This window comes from Aulostomus chinensis, chromosome 13 (assembly GCF_037954235.1).
Source record: "Aulostomus chinensis isolate RoL2024-O1b breed Wild chromosome 13, RoL_Achi_v1.0, whole genome shotgun sequence".
In the NCBI taxonomy this organism is placed as follows: domain Eukaryota; kingdom Metazoa; phylum Chordata; class Actinopteri; order Syngnathiformes; family Aulostomidae; genus Aulostomus; species Aulostomus chinensis.
The window spans coordinates 7,588,728-7,605,803 of record NC_141332.1 but is presented as its reverse complement, the minus strand read 5'-3'; the positions used below and the strand labels follow the sequence as shown (position 1 = coordinate 7,605,803).

Genomic DNA, 17,076 nt, shown 5'->3' with positions numbered 1-17,076 from the left:
GCTGCATCTGGATAACTGCCGCTTCCAGCGGTATTTTCCGATGACAACTGGCCAGTTTCACATCCTGCTAGCTAGGATCGGTGACAGAATTTCTGGGGGGTCCTTGACAGGTCTCTCAACAGGTTGTGCTTCACTGGATGGCCTCACACAAAAGTCAGTATGGATCAGCCTGCCGGGCTGTGACATACTGTTGTCCATCCAATGGTCTGTGACCAGGCCTTTGGAAATGTTGCTGTCATCAGATTGTTTATGACCTCAGTGTTTGGAAATGAAGTGGAAATGGGGTGGTCTTGCTGGGAAAAGGGTTATTTATGTGCCCTCTCTAAACCTTAGAGCTAATATCGTGCATAAAATGAAGATGGGCTGTACAAGCAGGTGAAAGGAACGTGCTAGTTTATCTTCCAACTGATGCAATTCTACAATTAGAAATGGGTTTTATCTGCCTGCAGACAACACATCTGATGAGACACAGCTCATATGAGTTCAGTTTTCTTAGACAGGACATCTAAAACTGCAATACAACATGATGCTGACATATTTAGCTTGGAAAAAATCAACAGAAGCACAAACAAGGAGGTAGAGTGGTACAAAGAATGGAGGCTCAGGGGGCAACCTGAGTGAGGCTGGCCTCCCACCCCAGACAAAATTTCAGCAAAATCGTCTGTTTCGTTTGTGCTGGTTTGTGCTGTAAAAATTTTCGTTTGTGCCGCTATGGTTTTTGAGTTATTAACGATTATTTTTTAGGTCATCCAAAGGTCACCCAGCCCCCCATTTGCTCCAAACGGACCCAGAGTGGTGCCGTTCGTTTGTGCTGGTTTGTGCTGTTAAAATTACCGTTTGTGCTGATGCAGTTTTCGAGATATTACACACTTTATTTTCAAGTGTTGACGTCACCGTACCGGATCTGCTGTAATGCTGTTGCTACCTTCATCATTTGTTTTGGATGCGGCTCAAACACGGTTGGTCTCGTGCTACCAGGAGTAAATTGCTTCTTTTATTTTTAATTTCATGTAGTTTTGTATTTTCCTACGGCATTCTTCAAGCTCCAGGAATGCCACTGTTGAAGGACGAACTTCAGGTAAACATGTTACATTGTTGGATCTTTTTTCTACTGAAAAATTAATGGTACTGTTTTTCCACTACCTTGTGTGAGAATACAATTCTTTAAATTTATTTTTAATTTTTCTCATCACTCGTTAAGCCCATGTTATTATTTATCCGTGACAGCAGACGTGGCTGGCTGAAAACCAAAACATCTGGGATAGACTGTCTATCGTCAGCCACAAAAAGTTTGCCGGTGCAACAGGCCACAGATTTTATTTCGCAACTGGATGATATGGGTACAAGTTTGGTTTTTGTTAACATTTGTGTGACGTTGAATGTACAGCTCGAATTTATGCATTTTCAGTTGTTTTTCCCATAATTTGTGATTACGCGTTTTGGCTAACGGAAGTGCGGGTGAGCAACCATTGCGTTGGTCTATATTAGATAAGTTCAAGCCAGTCACTTCAGCAGTTGTCATTAACATAACCATGAATACAACCATGAATGTGAAGTTGTAGACAGCGTGAAGAAGAAACGTAGGTTTGTAACTGCATGACAAAACACATGAGTTTATGTGCAAAATGAAACATGGAATGTGGAAAAAAAACGGAACATTGGAACAATTATGCAATCACTGCTTTGTATAGAACACAGCATGTGGGCAGATCTTTGTGTTCTCTGATGCTGCTTTCACTTTACTTCCCAGGTCATCATACATCTCCCAGACACATGGAGCCCTCCTGCAGTAGGCCACATAATGTCCAAGAGCATCCAGGTTCAAGTCTCTTTGAAATGCGATGACTGCCCTCAAAGTAAAGGTCATCTCTTGGAGCACCAGACTGGAGGGAAGCTCAAGCAAGGAAACTTCTGGACAGCTGCTGCCAAGGTCAGTGTCAATCCACAGCGCCTCTCCCATACTGTAGCTGTGGGTAACATTCCCTGAACACAGAGCCTTTCCTGTACCGATGTCCTGTTTTTGGAATTCAGCGGGACACTGAGACGGATTTTTGGATTGGCCTGAGGCAAGGAGAATCAGGAAGGCTGAGGCCGTCTTTCACTGCAGTCTCTAGGTGAGGCATGCCACAGGTTCGCAGGACAGCAATGTTGGTACACACAAGTTGAACTTCCCTTGTTACCTGTGTGCTTAGACTGCAGTACTTTGATGAACATTGTTTGATCAAATACAAACTTGGAAGATTCCTCATTGTTCTTTCAATCACAGTAGAGACATTGCATCGTGCATCAATTTGGTGAGCACCAGAGGTCAGATGGACAGATTTAAAGATTCCCCTCAGCAGTTCTGCCCTCTGGGAGTACACCTGTTGGCTCACACCCTGTGTCGGGATTTTTTTCACCAGCTGGAGGAATTGGCTGTCAAACTCATTTCTGCTAACAACCTTTTCAAAAGAAAAGCTGTCACAAAAAGAACAACATAGGCTCCGAAGAACAGCATCAAATGCATAAGTGTTGAGTACGGACACTTTTGATTTGCCAAGTTTAATAGGCTGTTGATGGCTGCCGTTTTTCTCTTGTCTCTTTTTTCTCTTTTCTGGCCCACAGATGCATCTACATGCAGCCATTCAGAGCAAGGAGAGAGATAAGAACTCAACTTCCTTTTTTTGGGTGGAACTGCTAAGTCTCACCAGTTTTCAACCACAGTCTCTTGTGTTCCTCACTCTGGGCCTGAGAAGTAGTGGAGACGAGGTCACGTTCTATGACAGTCACTGCATCAGCAACATCCTTCTTACATGTTTGTTTTGCAGAACAAATCTGCATGTTTCCTTAAGTGAAGGAAAGATGACGAGCCACAAACCGGTCAACTCAGATGGGCAGGTTTTCATGCTTGAAAAGTCCATGTTTAATGTCTTTGAACTCTGCCTCAACAGCAGCAGAAGTTGCAGTGATGCTAGTGCTTCGGAAGAGAGGGACCATTATTCCTGTCCAGAATGGTAAATAACTTCCAAGTCTTATAATGTGGGGAATAATCTCAGGGAGGAAGTGGATGTTATCTCTATCCCCGTCAGCCATGGCAAGTGACCTGCATTCCTTACATATTTCTGTCACCCACTGTCTCAATCTGATGAGTACCTGTGTTCACTGGTTCTTGTCCCTCAACCTCTTCATCCGGAATGCTGACAAATTCTTCTGCAATCTGGGCTTTCAGGTCCCTCTTGCACCTTTCTGATGGGAGAGGTGCTCCAGAACTGTCATTACCCTCTGATTCCCTCAGTGCCACAACAGTGATGGCATGCAGAAGTTGTTTTGCATGTTCCACAGATTGTGATTTAATAAGCTGTGCTATAAACCTCACAAAGAAATCTTTAACACGATGTGTTTTATTTTTCAGACAGTCCCCCTGGCAGATCATCTTGATGCAGTGTGCGACATCAACCCTGACAAAACATGGTGGTAGTTTTGCAGGTTGATTCCCAAGCAAGACTTCAACGGATTCATTGATGTAGGTCTTCAGATCATGATGAGGGGTAAAAGCCTTGACCAGAGCTCCAAGAATGGCCAGAGAAAAATCACTCACAGCTTCTTTTGGAACAGGTGCACCTGCATGAATCCATTCTGTCAGCCACTGTGTGATAGCACTGACATCATGTTTCTCTGACAGCATTTGCACAACTGGGACACTCGAGCTGTTATATCCTGTCAGAACACCCTGATATAAAAAGATGTGGCCAGATGAGCCGTTTGGTCTCACCAGTTTTCTAACGACTGAGCCAGTTGCATCAAAACATACTGTTGGGTGAGATTTCCTGGATAATGCAGGAGTGACAGAAAAACTTGTCCAGTCCAATGTCTTTAATGCCTCCACTGTGAGGTGCACTGTACTTCAGTTGCTGCAATGACAAAATGGGATCTTTGCCACCTAATGCCATATTATTTCGCTCCTGTTTTGCTTTGTGCAAGGTGGCCAAATTTGGTAGATGACTGGCTCAGGATCTCCAAAGTCCATCAGCTTCTCTGCTCGTGACGCCCGCCATACATGTGGTTTCATCCTGCCCTCACAGAGTTCTTTGGCTACCTGGACATGCAACTGTCCAGACATGAAGCGCTTTGAGCTGCCCGTGTGCAGGGAGTCATCACAGTTCTTAATGTAACAGTTAAGCACCATTGCGCTGTTGATTTCAGGCTCTCTGTCACAATTTATGTCAAGAAGGCCATGATTTTATGATCCAGCATTCCTGTGCTATTTCCCTCTCTCTACCCAGTTCCGAGCTCCGCCCCTGTTGGTTAGTGATTGGCTGCTCCCTCTGTCAGTCACTCTGCGGCACACAGGAAACACCAGCTGAATCCATTCCCTGATTACCCCCCCTAGGTATTTAAGTCTGAGCTGGTTGTTTCCATGTGCTGGAATATTGAATAGCATCTGTCGTCTTGACCTGCTCACCTTCCGTGCATTTTTGTACGTTTTTTCCGAGTTTGTGGTCTACTAGTTTTTTCTCATTGTTACCTTTCTAGTCCGAGTAGAGAGCACTCCTTGTTGATTGTTACTTTTTCTAAGTGTGATTTCGCTCCACTTTTTCCTGAGCCACTAAGGTGTGCCAGAAGACCCAGTATTTCTGTGGTATTTTTGTTAAAGTCATTTGCTGGATAGTAGCAGCTGAGTGCTGACCCTTTTGATTTCCTTAGATTTCCGTTCCCATTCTATTTGGCTCGCTGATTCCTCAACCTTGATTTATTTTTCCCCCAAATTCTTATTTCACCCCAGAGTTCGTCTGGTGGTTGCCTTTTGTTATCGTTCCTTCAGCTTATAGTGCTGCCCGTGCTTAGATTTAGTGTTTTTCCAAAGTTTTAGTTTTTGTGCCCCGTGCGTTTTATTAGCGTCTTACTTGTTTGTTGTGTCTCAGAGAAACCTCGACCACTGTACACTAATAAACCTCGTTTGTTAAACCTTGAGCTCCTTGTGTGGACACTTTGTCTCCTCTTGTGCTGATTCTGGTAGCCTGGTGAAGGCAGGTCTAACACACGACACTCCTTACAGTATCCTGCGATTTTCAATGTAATTATTTGTTACTGAAGGAAAGACCTTGGCTCTTAAACAAATGTGCAAGCAATTTTAACTGCTTCCCAGATTTGCTCGTTTATGATGTGGGTCCAGGTGCCAGGCTTCAAAACCGTGTATGTCCTTTTTTTGGGTTTGTGAATACTTGTCTTTGTGTTCAACTTTTTCCAGAATAAATCCCCTCCACTTATCAAAAGGAACTTGAAGTTGAAATGACTTTTCAGTGAGAAGGACACCTGATTCAGAGACATAACGGTGTCATCACTGGTGTCAGGATCAGTTTCATGACTTAATCCCAAAGCTGACCAAATGTTGTCTGTTGCCCTTGACAAAGGTGTACAGAGCCTTTGCAGACATCTTGTTTCCCAGCTCCCTACTGAGATCTGTCCACACGCTGGCATTTGGATGACCTAAAAAATCGTTAACTCAAAAACCATAGCAGCACAAACAAATTTTTACAGCACAAACGAAACAGACTATTTTGCTTGGGGTGGGGGGCCAGCTTCACTCACGTCAGGGGGCAGGCTGTGGAATTTAGTTCATCCATTACGTTGGCAGGGCTCTCACTCATGGACAATGTTGTGGAGGCAGAAAGATGGCCCAACAGCAGCAGTGAAGGGTGTTTCCAGGCTTGTGTATATGGTTTTCACCAGTACCAGATACAAGAATACTTTTCTGTTTGTAAAGAAATGTTTCCCTTTTCCAGTCATGTTTTTCTCAGTTGCAGTAATCAAATTGTTTCTTTTACTATTTGGTTAACAGGAATTCAAACAGTTAAAATGATGGAGCTTCCAACTGTTTGACATTTCTATAATATGCATTGAGTTGATTAGATTGGAACAGATCTCAGGAAAAACATCTACTTTGTTGCACTTCCGTGGTGCTTCAGTAAAGCACTGAAAATAGCTGAAATGCATTGCAGTCCACGGTGGTGCAGTGGTTTGCACTGTCACCTCACAGCAAGACGGCTGTCCCGGCTCGGACACAGAATCTTTCTGTGTGGATTTTGCATGTTCTCCCTGTGCCTGCGTGGGTTCTCACTGATACCTCCGGCTTCCTCCCACAGTCCAAAGACATGCACATGGGGAGTAGGCTGATTGGACACTGAATTGACCGTAGGCATGAGTGTGAATGGTTGTCTGTCTCCATATGTTTGCCCTGCAATAGACTGGCAACCTGTCCAGGGTGAACACTGCCTCTTGCCCGAAAGCTGCTGGGATAGTTTGTTTGGAATTCGCCATTACTGTCGAAATCATGCTGCAGCCCAGATCAAACGACACCTCTGTTTTGTTTTGTTTTATTTTCACCTTCGCTAAACCACTAAAGTAAATTCACACTGATTAATGTAGAGTGTAAAAGAGTTCCCTTGAATGAGGGCTGAGTGTACAGAACAAGGCAAACCAAAAGTTGTAATTATATAAATTTATTATTCTTGCACAGAGGAAAAAAAATCAAAAATTATGCTTCAAAAAATGGAATGAAAATAACAAACATATATGCTTCAAATCAAGCAAACAACGTAGAGCATAAGCAGACTCTCATACCATATATGGGTAGAGCTCTTGGCAGCCTGGTGCCCAACCTCACTCTCCACTGTCATAGAACAAAACACCCTGAAACTCTCTAGCCAGAGCCTTGTCTGTGCTAGATCAAACCAACTCTCCCTAGTGAAGGACTGACACACAAACTCACCAACAATCCAAGTGACCTTAATCCAAGAAAAACATTTCAAAACATCAAATATATCATCAGCACATACAGGGTTAGTATTCATGTTTTTTAGCAATAGAACTCTTTGAATGTGCAACTTACAAACTCAACCCTTCAACAAACTCCCGTGTCAAAATGGTGGGTTCCAATTATCTTCCCCTCACTATAAAAGGAGCCCTGTAGTCAGGTCTTTTAAGAAGATCAGACTAGTACAGGAGGTAAGTCTGTGTGTGTTTAAATAACCATGTTAAATTCTTTTAAATAAATATGTTTCAACCCGGTATTATCTGCATGCTGTCTGATTTCTGAAACCAAAGACGAAGGTGTACATACTGCAACCAAACTATGGTAATGAGTAGAATGATGAAAAATACATAAGATGATCAGAAAATAATACATGTATTCAGGAAAAACAAAACATCACTGAACATGTGTGGCTTGAAATATATAAGTGGGTATGGCAGTCTCTGGCTTTACCATATAGAGGCTGAGGGTGATACATATATTTCAATATGTTTAACCTAATTCCTGTTTATCCCACAGTTGCTGCAGCTTGTGACAGTATCCAAGAAGAGCTGGAGAGCTTGGTCGCATAAAGAAGGCGCTGGTGGGGTGGATGGATGGAGCAATGAGGGAGAGGAGGGATTTGAGAGCGGGGACTGTGATGATGAGGACGAGTGCACCGGTGGGTCTGGGCTGGGGCCACCACCCAGACGCAAGCGGTTACGCGTCTTTGCAGGTTAGACACATGCACACATATTCATTAGGGCTGTGCAATGAAATCAATACACTTATTATAATATTTTTTCACAATTGTTCAGCCCCTTGTATAGATATTTTGAGTATATTATGATGATGTTTTACCATGACCCATGTAATGGCAGCTATATTTAAGTGTGTTGCCGTAAGGGACACAATAACTTAATGCAGTTTTTGTTTTCAACATATCAGCTACATTAATGTGTTCAGCAGTGTACAGCCCTGCAACTCTGCGAACTTCATTGTGATAAATTGGAATGGAAATTTTGAAGTTCTGACTATATTGTCAAGTGAGCTATCAATATAATCCATGTACATTTTTTCTAAGTGCTATAAATTTTGAAGTTGTATTTGCAGTTGTATTCAAAAATGTTCAGTAAATCACATAGAGGGGTGGTTGGCAATTAGCAGATGGTGGGCCAAATAGGCAATGACACCTGGCCCAGCAGATTATTTTGATATTTGCCACGCTGAGCTTGGCTTTCTGCCTGTGCTTGAATTTTATGCTTTGGTGCCTCTGAGCAGCTATGTTGAGAAACAGTCGGTTTTGTTGAGATTTCTCTCTCTTCTGCTGTTTTTGTACGAACAATAAACACAGGAAAGTATCCTGGTTGTGCCAGTTGCACTCTCATTAAGAATTAATGTCCCTCACCCATCAGCTGATCGGTCACTCTTTTCCCTCTTATTAAACTATAAACCCAACAGATCATTCAAAACAAGGCTGTAGTTCATAAGACTTTAAATGTCTGTGATAGAAATGAGTGGATGTGTTGATAGACACCATACACAGCGGCAATAAACCTGTGTTTAACTGTGTCTCTACACAATTTGAGCAACAAGGAACCTGCCGGATGAATATAATTGTCTTTCCAGTACTCTTGTATGCCCTATCACTGTCAACTTTCTTCTTCAGACATTTTAACAGTGAAATTTTTCTCTTGTTAGACACACATTTAAAACATACTCTTACCAGTATCTGAATCAATTTCACAATATGATCTTTTGATAAGCCTGTTTTGATAATCTGTTGTTGTGGGCTGCCATCTAATGGTTTAGAAAAGTTTTGGCTCCAGGCCAAACTTAGTTGCCAATCCCCGACTTAGAGTAAAATGTAGCATATCATATGTCCTTAAGGTACACAATAGATGTCAATGGCAAGAACATCCCCAGAATGAGCCCCGATGAATGTCAAAGTGAACTTTAACTGGTATTTGTGGTGTAGTATTGCACTCACACTGATAATAAAGAAAAAATCTTAAATTGTATATATGAGACACAGTGTTACTATGAGGCAGGAGACATGAGACTTCCTCAGGTAGACACCTCACTTCGAACCAGTGTTGGGAAAGTTCATTTTCTACATCAACAAGTTCAAAGTTCTCAAAATTTAAAACAAACTAGTTCAGTTCATAGTTCATATTCAAAATTTTGAAGGAGCTCACAGTTCCAAATTGAACTAGTTCAGTTCTTTTCTCATATGTTTCTGCAAGCCACTATTTTCCAAAATTATAGCCACAGCCCATATAGAACCAAGGACAGCAATTATTTAATAAGCAATAATTATTTTATCCGTTTTAACTCTGAAACTATGCATCAAGCTTCATATCCTTATCCAACCAGGGTTTACATTAGTATTGAGGGGACAGCATTTCCTCATTGTTGCTTTAGCGCTTTGTTGCTGGCCATTCAGTCCACACTAGCAGCAGCTGCAGCTTTCACCCCTACAGTGTATTCTCAAAAGCATGAGGAAAAACTTGGTACTTGAAAGGTATTTTTAATGAGAAATTACTAAAAGAAAAAAAAGGCAGGATTCCTGAATGTGCATTTTTTTTCCCATTTCTAATAATTTTCCATGGTACATACTAAAAAGGAGGCGGTATGGTGGTGCAGTGGTTAGCACTGTCACCTGACAGCAAGAAGGTTCCGGGTTTGAGTCCCCGCTCGGGCAAGGGGTCTTTCTGTGTGGAGTTTGCATGTTCTCTCTGTGCTTGCGTGGGTTCTCTCCAGGTACTCCGGCTTCTTCCCACAGTCCAAAGACATGCAATTGGGGACTAGGCTAATTGGATACTCTAAATTGACCATAGATATGACTAAGTGTGAATGGTTGTCTGCCTATATATGTTGGCTCTGCAATGGAGTTTGGGTGACCATAGATATGACTAAGTGTGAATGGTTGTCTGCCTATATATGTTGGCTCTGCAATGGACTGGCAACCTGTCCAGGGTGAACCTCGCTGTTGCAGGAATGGACGGCGGTGGAGTGGACAGACAGCAATGACGCTTCTTTCAAAAAATAGCGCTTTTTATTTTTTCCTTTTTTCTAAAATTTTCCCTCCAAACGGTGCAAATATGTACATTGTCCCAAAAATAAAGTCAAAATGCAGAACTTAAACTAAGCAAAACAGAATATCAAAATGCAAAAAATAAACAGGCTTCAAGTTTGCCAGGCTAAATAAAAAATGACCCTGCACAAAACTAAATTATAGCCAAGTGCTCAGTACCTTCCACACCGACATCTACACCACAAAACCCAGCTCTGGAGCATTCTACAGGGCTTTTATACCCGCAGCTCCTCCCCACAGAAGAGCCCAGTTGCAAAAATAAATCAATTTACTAAATAACAAAATTCTAAATGAGAAATAACAACTAACAGAAAAACACCAGAATACATAAACACCTGAAATCATTTTCAATAACCAAAATCCCCTCTACACATAACAAAATATATTTTCCCCAAAATGCATAAAAACACCCCCGCTCAAATAGTACGCGCCGCCCAGGGCGCGCGGACCTCCCAACAATTGCGCATTAGAACAGTTCCTCGGCTTCGCCCGAGGAAGAAGGGAGTGTATGATGTGCTGGTGAGTCTACAGAAAACTGAATGTGTTTGTAAAGATTGCTAAAAACATTAAACTGCAAAAACGGTGGTGTGTGTAAGTGTGCTTTGTTACCAGTACAATGTTTTAACAGATGAGGGAATGTTTTAGAAAAATAGTGCGTGTTGAAAACGCGAGTGATGAAACAAAAAATAAATGTGTTGAACAAGCTGGTTGGCCACCCTTGCACACTCTAACAAATGCTGGTGAGATTGTATGGGAAATGGTGTAGTGTGGAACGTGAAAACCAGGTAAACCAAGACAGAAACTGAATGTAGATGAAGCGCTACTCACAGCAGTAGGTCAGCTGGTGTTTTTAATGTGCCGGCAGATAGCTGCCTATGCGCCTATGCGCTTGCGTGAGTGGCTAGGTGCGCACATTTGGCGCAAGCGTCACGGCTCACTCCGTGACACTCGCCTCAAGCCTGTAGCACCTGGGACCGGCTCCGGCCCCCTGCAACCCTTAACAGGAATAAGCGGAAGAAAATGGATGGATGGACATACTAAAAAGGAATTCTAGAATCCTGGGAAAATATACCAGGCAGGTTGCACAAACAAGTTCCATGAATAGTAAAACCTTCAAGACCATTCTACTTACTAGAACTGAGGTAGGAACCAGGCTGAGGTCAGAAATTGAGGTTGAATTTGAAAGTGCAATATTCAAAGTGCAAAACATTTAAATACTATTAATTTACTCTTTGGGCTTGTTTGATCAACGAATTAGTAGTGAGGTGTGGAGAGGGGGAGAGAACCACAGGCAGACAGTTGGTAGGGCACTTCAACAGTGTTTGAGGACAGAGTAAGGGGGGAAGGTGAGGAGAGGTGGGATCCAAGGAGGGGCGTGAGTCCAGGGATGGTGAGGGGACGAGTGGAGGGAATCCAGGGGGAAAAGCCAAGTGGGGGTTCCAGGGAAGTGTGCAGGACAAGGAACAGCGACGAGGAGGCAGGGCCAGGAGACTGGGGAGCACAGAAGGATAAAGTGAGGAGACAGGAGATATAGGAGTTCTCAAAAATGATCAAACTAGGCAACTGGACTCTCCTCTTGTAAGTGAAGACATTTCGCTTCTCATCCAAGAAGCTTCTTCAGTTCTAAAATTCTGGTGGGAAGTATCAGGTATAGATCCACCCAAGGGGGTGGTGGCAAAAACAAGTGGTCGTAAGGCCAGAACAAGAGGCTCATTAGGTGGTGATGTGAGTTGTTGGCCACAGTTTCAGGTCGTTACCCCTCCCAGCCCTCTTAGGAGGGTCGTTCAGGTCACCTGAATGAAGGCTGCACCTCCTGGGGAGGGATCTAAGGACGGCATTGTAGGTGAGTGAAGGATGGTGTCTGAGGCTCCTCCTCTGTTCAAGGATGTTCTAGTTTGACATGAATGGCTTCTTTTACCCCTCTTTCAGACCATCTGTCCTCCCTGGCTAGAACGCACACCTTGTGGTCTTCAAAGCAGTGCCCCTTCTCCTTGAGATGGAGGTGGACTGCTGAGTCCTGGCCTGTGGTTGTGGCTCTCCTGCGTTGCGCCATGCGTTTGTGCAGTTGTTGTTTTGTCTCCCCTATGTACAGGTCAGAGCACTTCACGTTACATTGGACTACATAAACAACATTACTCTGTTTATGCTTTGGAACCTTGTCTTTAGGATGGACAAGTTTTTGCCGCAGGGTGTTGCTGGACTTAAGGTGCACAGGGATCTGATGTGTGGTAAAGATCCTTCTGAGTTTCTCTGAAACTCCTGCCACATATGGGATGACAATATTCCTCTTCTTTTGGGCTTCATTTTTCTTATCCTCCCTGGGCTTCTTGGCAGTTTTAATGAAAGCCCAGTTTGGATAACTACAAGTTTGGAGAGCTGGGTGGATGTGGTTGTGTTCCCCTCTTTTCCCATTTGTTTTTGAAGGGATATTTTGTGCTCTGTGTTTGAGAGTTCAGATCACCCCTCGTTTGTGCTGAAGTTGGTGGTGTGAGTCAAACAGGAGATACTGATCCATGTGGGTGGGTTTCCTGTAGACCCCAATGTTAAGTTCCCATTGTTTTCAACGTGTACCGCACAGTCTAGAAAAGCTAAACAGTTGTCTTTGACATCCTCTCTCGTGAATGTGATGTTCTTGTCCACCGAGTTAAGGTGTTCAGTGAAAGGTCCAACTTCACTTTTCCTGATGGTGACCCAGGTGTCGTCTATGTGTCTGTACCAATGTCTCGGCGGGTGGCATCTGAATGTTCTCCAGGCTAGACTCGCCATCTCTTCCATGTACAGGTTTGCTACAATGGGGGATACCGGAGATCCCATGGCACAGCCGTGTTTTTGCCTGTAGAAACCATTGTTGTATTGGAAGTAGGTGGTGTAGAGGCAAAGGTCAAGAAGGTCACATACCCTTTTCAGGTGAGAGGTTGGTCCTTTTTGCGAGAGTTTTGTCTCTCAGAAGTTTTCTCTGCCTAGAATCCTTGATCTGTCCCCCTATGCAATAGCCTAACAAAGAACCAATGAGGCTACAATCTGTTGGAAAAAACAAACCAAATGGAAAAAGAAGGGAGAAAAAAGCCCAGGAATAGGAATAAGGGGCTTTGATACATTTACAAAAAGCCAGCCCAGCTGAGCAAACACGTTAGTGGGAGTAGTTCTCCTGTTTGGGATGTTGTGGCAGAGATTTGGGTTCACCGCCAGGAAACCTGGGTTACACATGAATCCTGCATGGCCATCACTTCCAGCAGGCTTGTCTGTGGGAGTCTGATGCCCTCTCTTCTATGATCCTGTTAGCCAGCTGGGCATTTCTGGTTCAGCCATTAGATTGTCCTCTGTTTTTACAAGCAGCTAAAGGTTGAAAGTCAGTGAAGCATCAAACCTCCCTAGACAATCATACATCTCTAGTCCCGAATATGTTCTGCTATTAGTGTGTGTGCCTGCAGAAATATAAATGCCAATAATGTCTGCAGACTGTGAAGAGTCCCCTCTCACTGGCAGATACTCAAATATCTGCCAATAGCCTTTGACAACCCAACAAAACTCTGACCTAGGATGACCACTCAGCATTTTTGTGGTCAAGCATTGAGCTTGGGTTCAAAGGTCGATCTTAAGTGCGTCAGGCTTAATGAGCTGACTGTCTGAGCTCTGCTCCACTGAGATTGACGAGGCAGATCTGGTTTCACAAAGCAGGGAGTGCAGCAACGGTGTAGTCCATCATCATACTCGCATGCAAAGGGAAAGGGGCAAACACCATAATGTGCAGACAAGACAGAGAAAGGGCTGAGACTTCCGTATGGCTCTGCTGTAAAGCTACTGACCACACAGTTGATGTCTCCAGACATGCATAATGATAGATTTGTTCTCACTTACACATAAAATGAATTCCATAACCGCCTCACATATCACTAATGCTACCTATATGCACACGTGTCCTGTTCTCACCAATTAAACATCTATCCTTACATTCCCCAGAGCATTCCAGACCAGGGGCCTGTTGGTGTTAGGCCTCACACGGGGCACCAAAATGTTGGGGCTCGTAAAGGGGGGAGAGGATTGGCGATATCTTAAATTAAACTATAAAGAAAATAATCAGAATCTATTAACGGGGCACCACCCTGGAATCAGGGAACAGCCAATCCTCTGTTATCGACCTCAAAGGTGAACAGGGTAAGAAAATTGTCAAATTTGCTTGGCCAAATTCAACAGCTATTGAATCAATTAAAATTAAACAATTAATTATTTAATTAAAATAAATTACTATCACGTCTATTCAGTCTCAGTCAAATAGAAGGTGTGATTCCGAGCACTGACCCAATCAAACCAGCAATCAAATTTCAATCCACACACAATAAAACCAGGAGTCAAATTATTGCAAAATATAACACATTTATTATCACAATATTAATTTTACAATTAACACAGCAATAATCAATAGGTATATCTTCACAATTGCAGACTATTATCTAACATCTACTTCTATCAAGGGTGTGTGTGTGTGTGTGTGTGTGTGTGTGTGTGTGTGTGTGTGTGTGTGTGTGTGAGTGAGAGAGAGAGAGAGAGCGAGCCAGCGAGAGGGAGGGACCCGAGCGGGTCAGGGTAACTGACCCAAAATGACGGACTCGGACAATTAGAGCCAAAATGGCCGCCCTGACTTCCGCTGAGTCGGAAGAGGGGGGTCAGGGAGGCTGCAGAGTCCTAGTCACGTGTGTGGAGATGTGAAAAGTGGTGGCAGAGTGGGGGAGGAAAGGAAAGATATAACCTTACTGTAGATTCAGATTAAATGGCGCCGACAAAGACAAAGAGCTCGCTCCCGCTCGCCGTGTGCACGCGTACAGGTTTCAACCGAGTCTGGTACGTGCGCTTCCACAGACGAGGTTACAGCTCTTTCGACTTCGTAGACGGCCACAGATCATGAACTCAGCTCGGTTGTGGAAACCAAACAGTGATAACTCTTGATGATCAGACGCTGAGGGCCCAGCGCCCCGTCTGATACAACAGAGTTAGCACAGCACAACGACACAGTGACAGTGATACGATGATGAGAGCTCGGCGGCTTGTTCTCTTGCAACTTGCAGCGTTTACTGTTACACTCTTGACTACGATCTCTGCCCAGACACATTAATGCCTTGCGTTCGTTGCTCCGCTCCGAGGCGGAGATGGAGATGGCGCTTGCAGAGGGTCCGTTCCTTGGCTCGGATACGGGCCTCCGCGGTCGACCGGGTTGGGGAATTGTCCTGAGCAAAACGTCCCGACAAAACTTGAGTCCTTCTGCAGGGTAGAGGAGATCAGCGGGTGCGGGCTGTCTCCCTTGGATCCAAAAACAAAGTCAAAAAGAAAAAAAAAGGGATGCGCGGATTCTCCGTGTTAGGGGATGAGGAGAACCGCGGTCACGTGACTGAATCGAAAGTGAAAGTCTGTGGACTTGACTCGTCCCGTGAGTTGTAGACTGCTGCTCCACAAACGAGAGAGGAACAAAGGGAGACGTGGTAGTTGCTCCCTTTCGGCAAACGCTACTTGGTGAAGTTAGCGTACCTGTGAAAAACCGAAGCTTTTTCAGCAGTACGTCTGGTTTTATAGGTCCACCGCTGATGATGACGTAGCGGGGACCCCCTGGGCTCTCAGCCAATGAGTAGTGGGTTTCCCCCTGTGAAGAGGGTTGCCACACCTCAACCTGGTGGCTGGCGGGAACGTTTTATTGGTCTTTGTTCTGTCCCATCTCCAAGTGGAACACAGTGAGGAAGAAAATGGTGGTCGTCAGCACATGGGCTCTGAATCCCAACAGGCCTCATGTATCAACGCGGTTTACGCAAGAAAAACCTGCGTACGCCAGGATTGGCGCTCATGTTCAGATGTATCAATGTGAAAAGTTCGTCGACTCTTGCGCTGTTTCACGCCAACTCCGGAGGTGCCGTAGAAGTTGGCGGAAAGCCGATTCATGCGTTAACTGCACTTTGGTCTGTTGGCAACACCCTGTGTCGGTGTTTGGTAACTGACATTATTTGATAACCGCACATACACCGGGCACAAAGAAGCCTTCCAGCGGGAGATGGCAGACCGTTCTGGGGTGAGTCAGTCGACCCTCAACCGGGCCATGCCCATGGTGGTGGACCTGATCATCCACCTCTCCCGCAGGTACATTAAATTTCCTTACGGTGCAGTTGAACAGGCCAATATTAAAGCGCAATTGGAAGCAATAGCCGGATTCTCTAATGTAATCGGAGCCACTGACAGCACTCATGTTGCCATAACAACGCTGTCCCATGAAGAATACGCTTACATTGATCATAAGGGTTTCCACTCCATCAATGTGCAGATAATCGATGCGCAGAGGCTGGAGGGATGGACGCTGATCCTGGCCGGGGAGCCGTCATTGCACGCCAGAATTTCATTTCCAAAATAATGTGAATGGGTAAGAAGCGATTACACAATTCATGAAGCCAGATTAATTTATTTGTCCACAAAACGTTCCAGAACATTTATCAAGCAGTCGAGCCGCTCATTGATCCCCGTTATGTCCTCCTGCACCTGCAGAACCGCCTGTGTGAGGACCCTCCCACTGGATCTGAAATTGATCCGTCAGCCATGCCGCCCATGCCGCCAACGTGCAGCACCCCTGCCAGCTCCATCGCCAGCCCATCCGCCGGCTCAGAGTCATCCGCCAGGACCAGCGGCATTCGGCCCAGCACCACGCCAACAAGCGGCGGACAGTCCTCCAGCCCATCCAGACCTAGTGGCGCATCCTCCAGCTCACACGGATCCAGTGGGAGGGTCCTAACACAGGCGGTCCTGCAGGAGGACATTATTAGGGGAATAACAGGGGTCAATGAGCAGCTTGACCGCCTGATTCATGTTCTGGAACGTTTAGTGGTGTTGGGCCAACACAACCAGGAGGAGAGATTAATTTAGAGATTTGACGATTAATGCATCTGAAGAAAGGACTTTCAGGCTTTGAGGCCTAAAACCCCTTTCAGAAGCCTGCATTTGGAGTGACCACACAATCTCAAACAAAGGGTCGTAAAAAGGGGGATCATCTCTGGCCATTGACCCCTGCAAAACTCCTCGCCCCACTTAACTGGAAGTTCGCGTGCTGCAATGCCATTGGCTGAGAGCCAGCACGTCCCACGGGAAGTGACATCACCGGTCTGTCCAAATAAAGGTACCGGACCAAGAAAGGCTCGCTCTCTCTCTCCCAAGCCGGACCCCGCGCACCAGACCAGCGGAG

General features: G+C 44.7%; 1 protein-coding gene across 3 annotated transcripts in view; it reads left to right on the top strand.

Moving 5' to 3' along the window:
- The window catches only part of gpc3 (glypican 3), a 231,442-nt gene that overhangs the window by 160,987 nt on the left and 53,379 nt on the right, over positions 1–17,076 (top strand). For 2 of the 3 annotated variants that reach the window (XM_086222963.1, XM_086222965.1), the window contains one exon: positions 7,310–7,505. In XM_086222963.1, coding sequence (XP_086079089.1) covers positions 7,310–7,505 — 196 coding nt within the window. Of the gene's footprint in view, positions 1–7,309; positions 7,506–17,076 lie in introns of those variants that run through there. The other variant, XR_015119113.1, reaches the window with a different exon arrangement.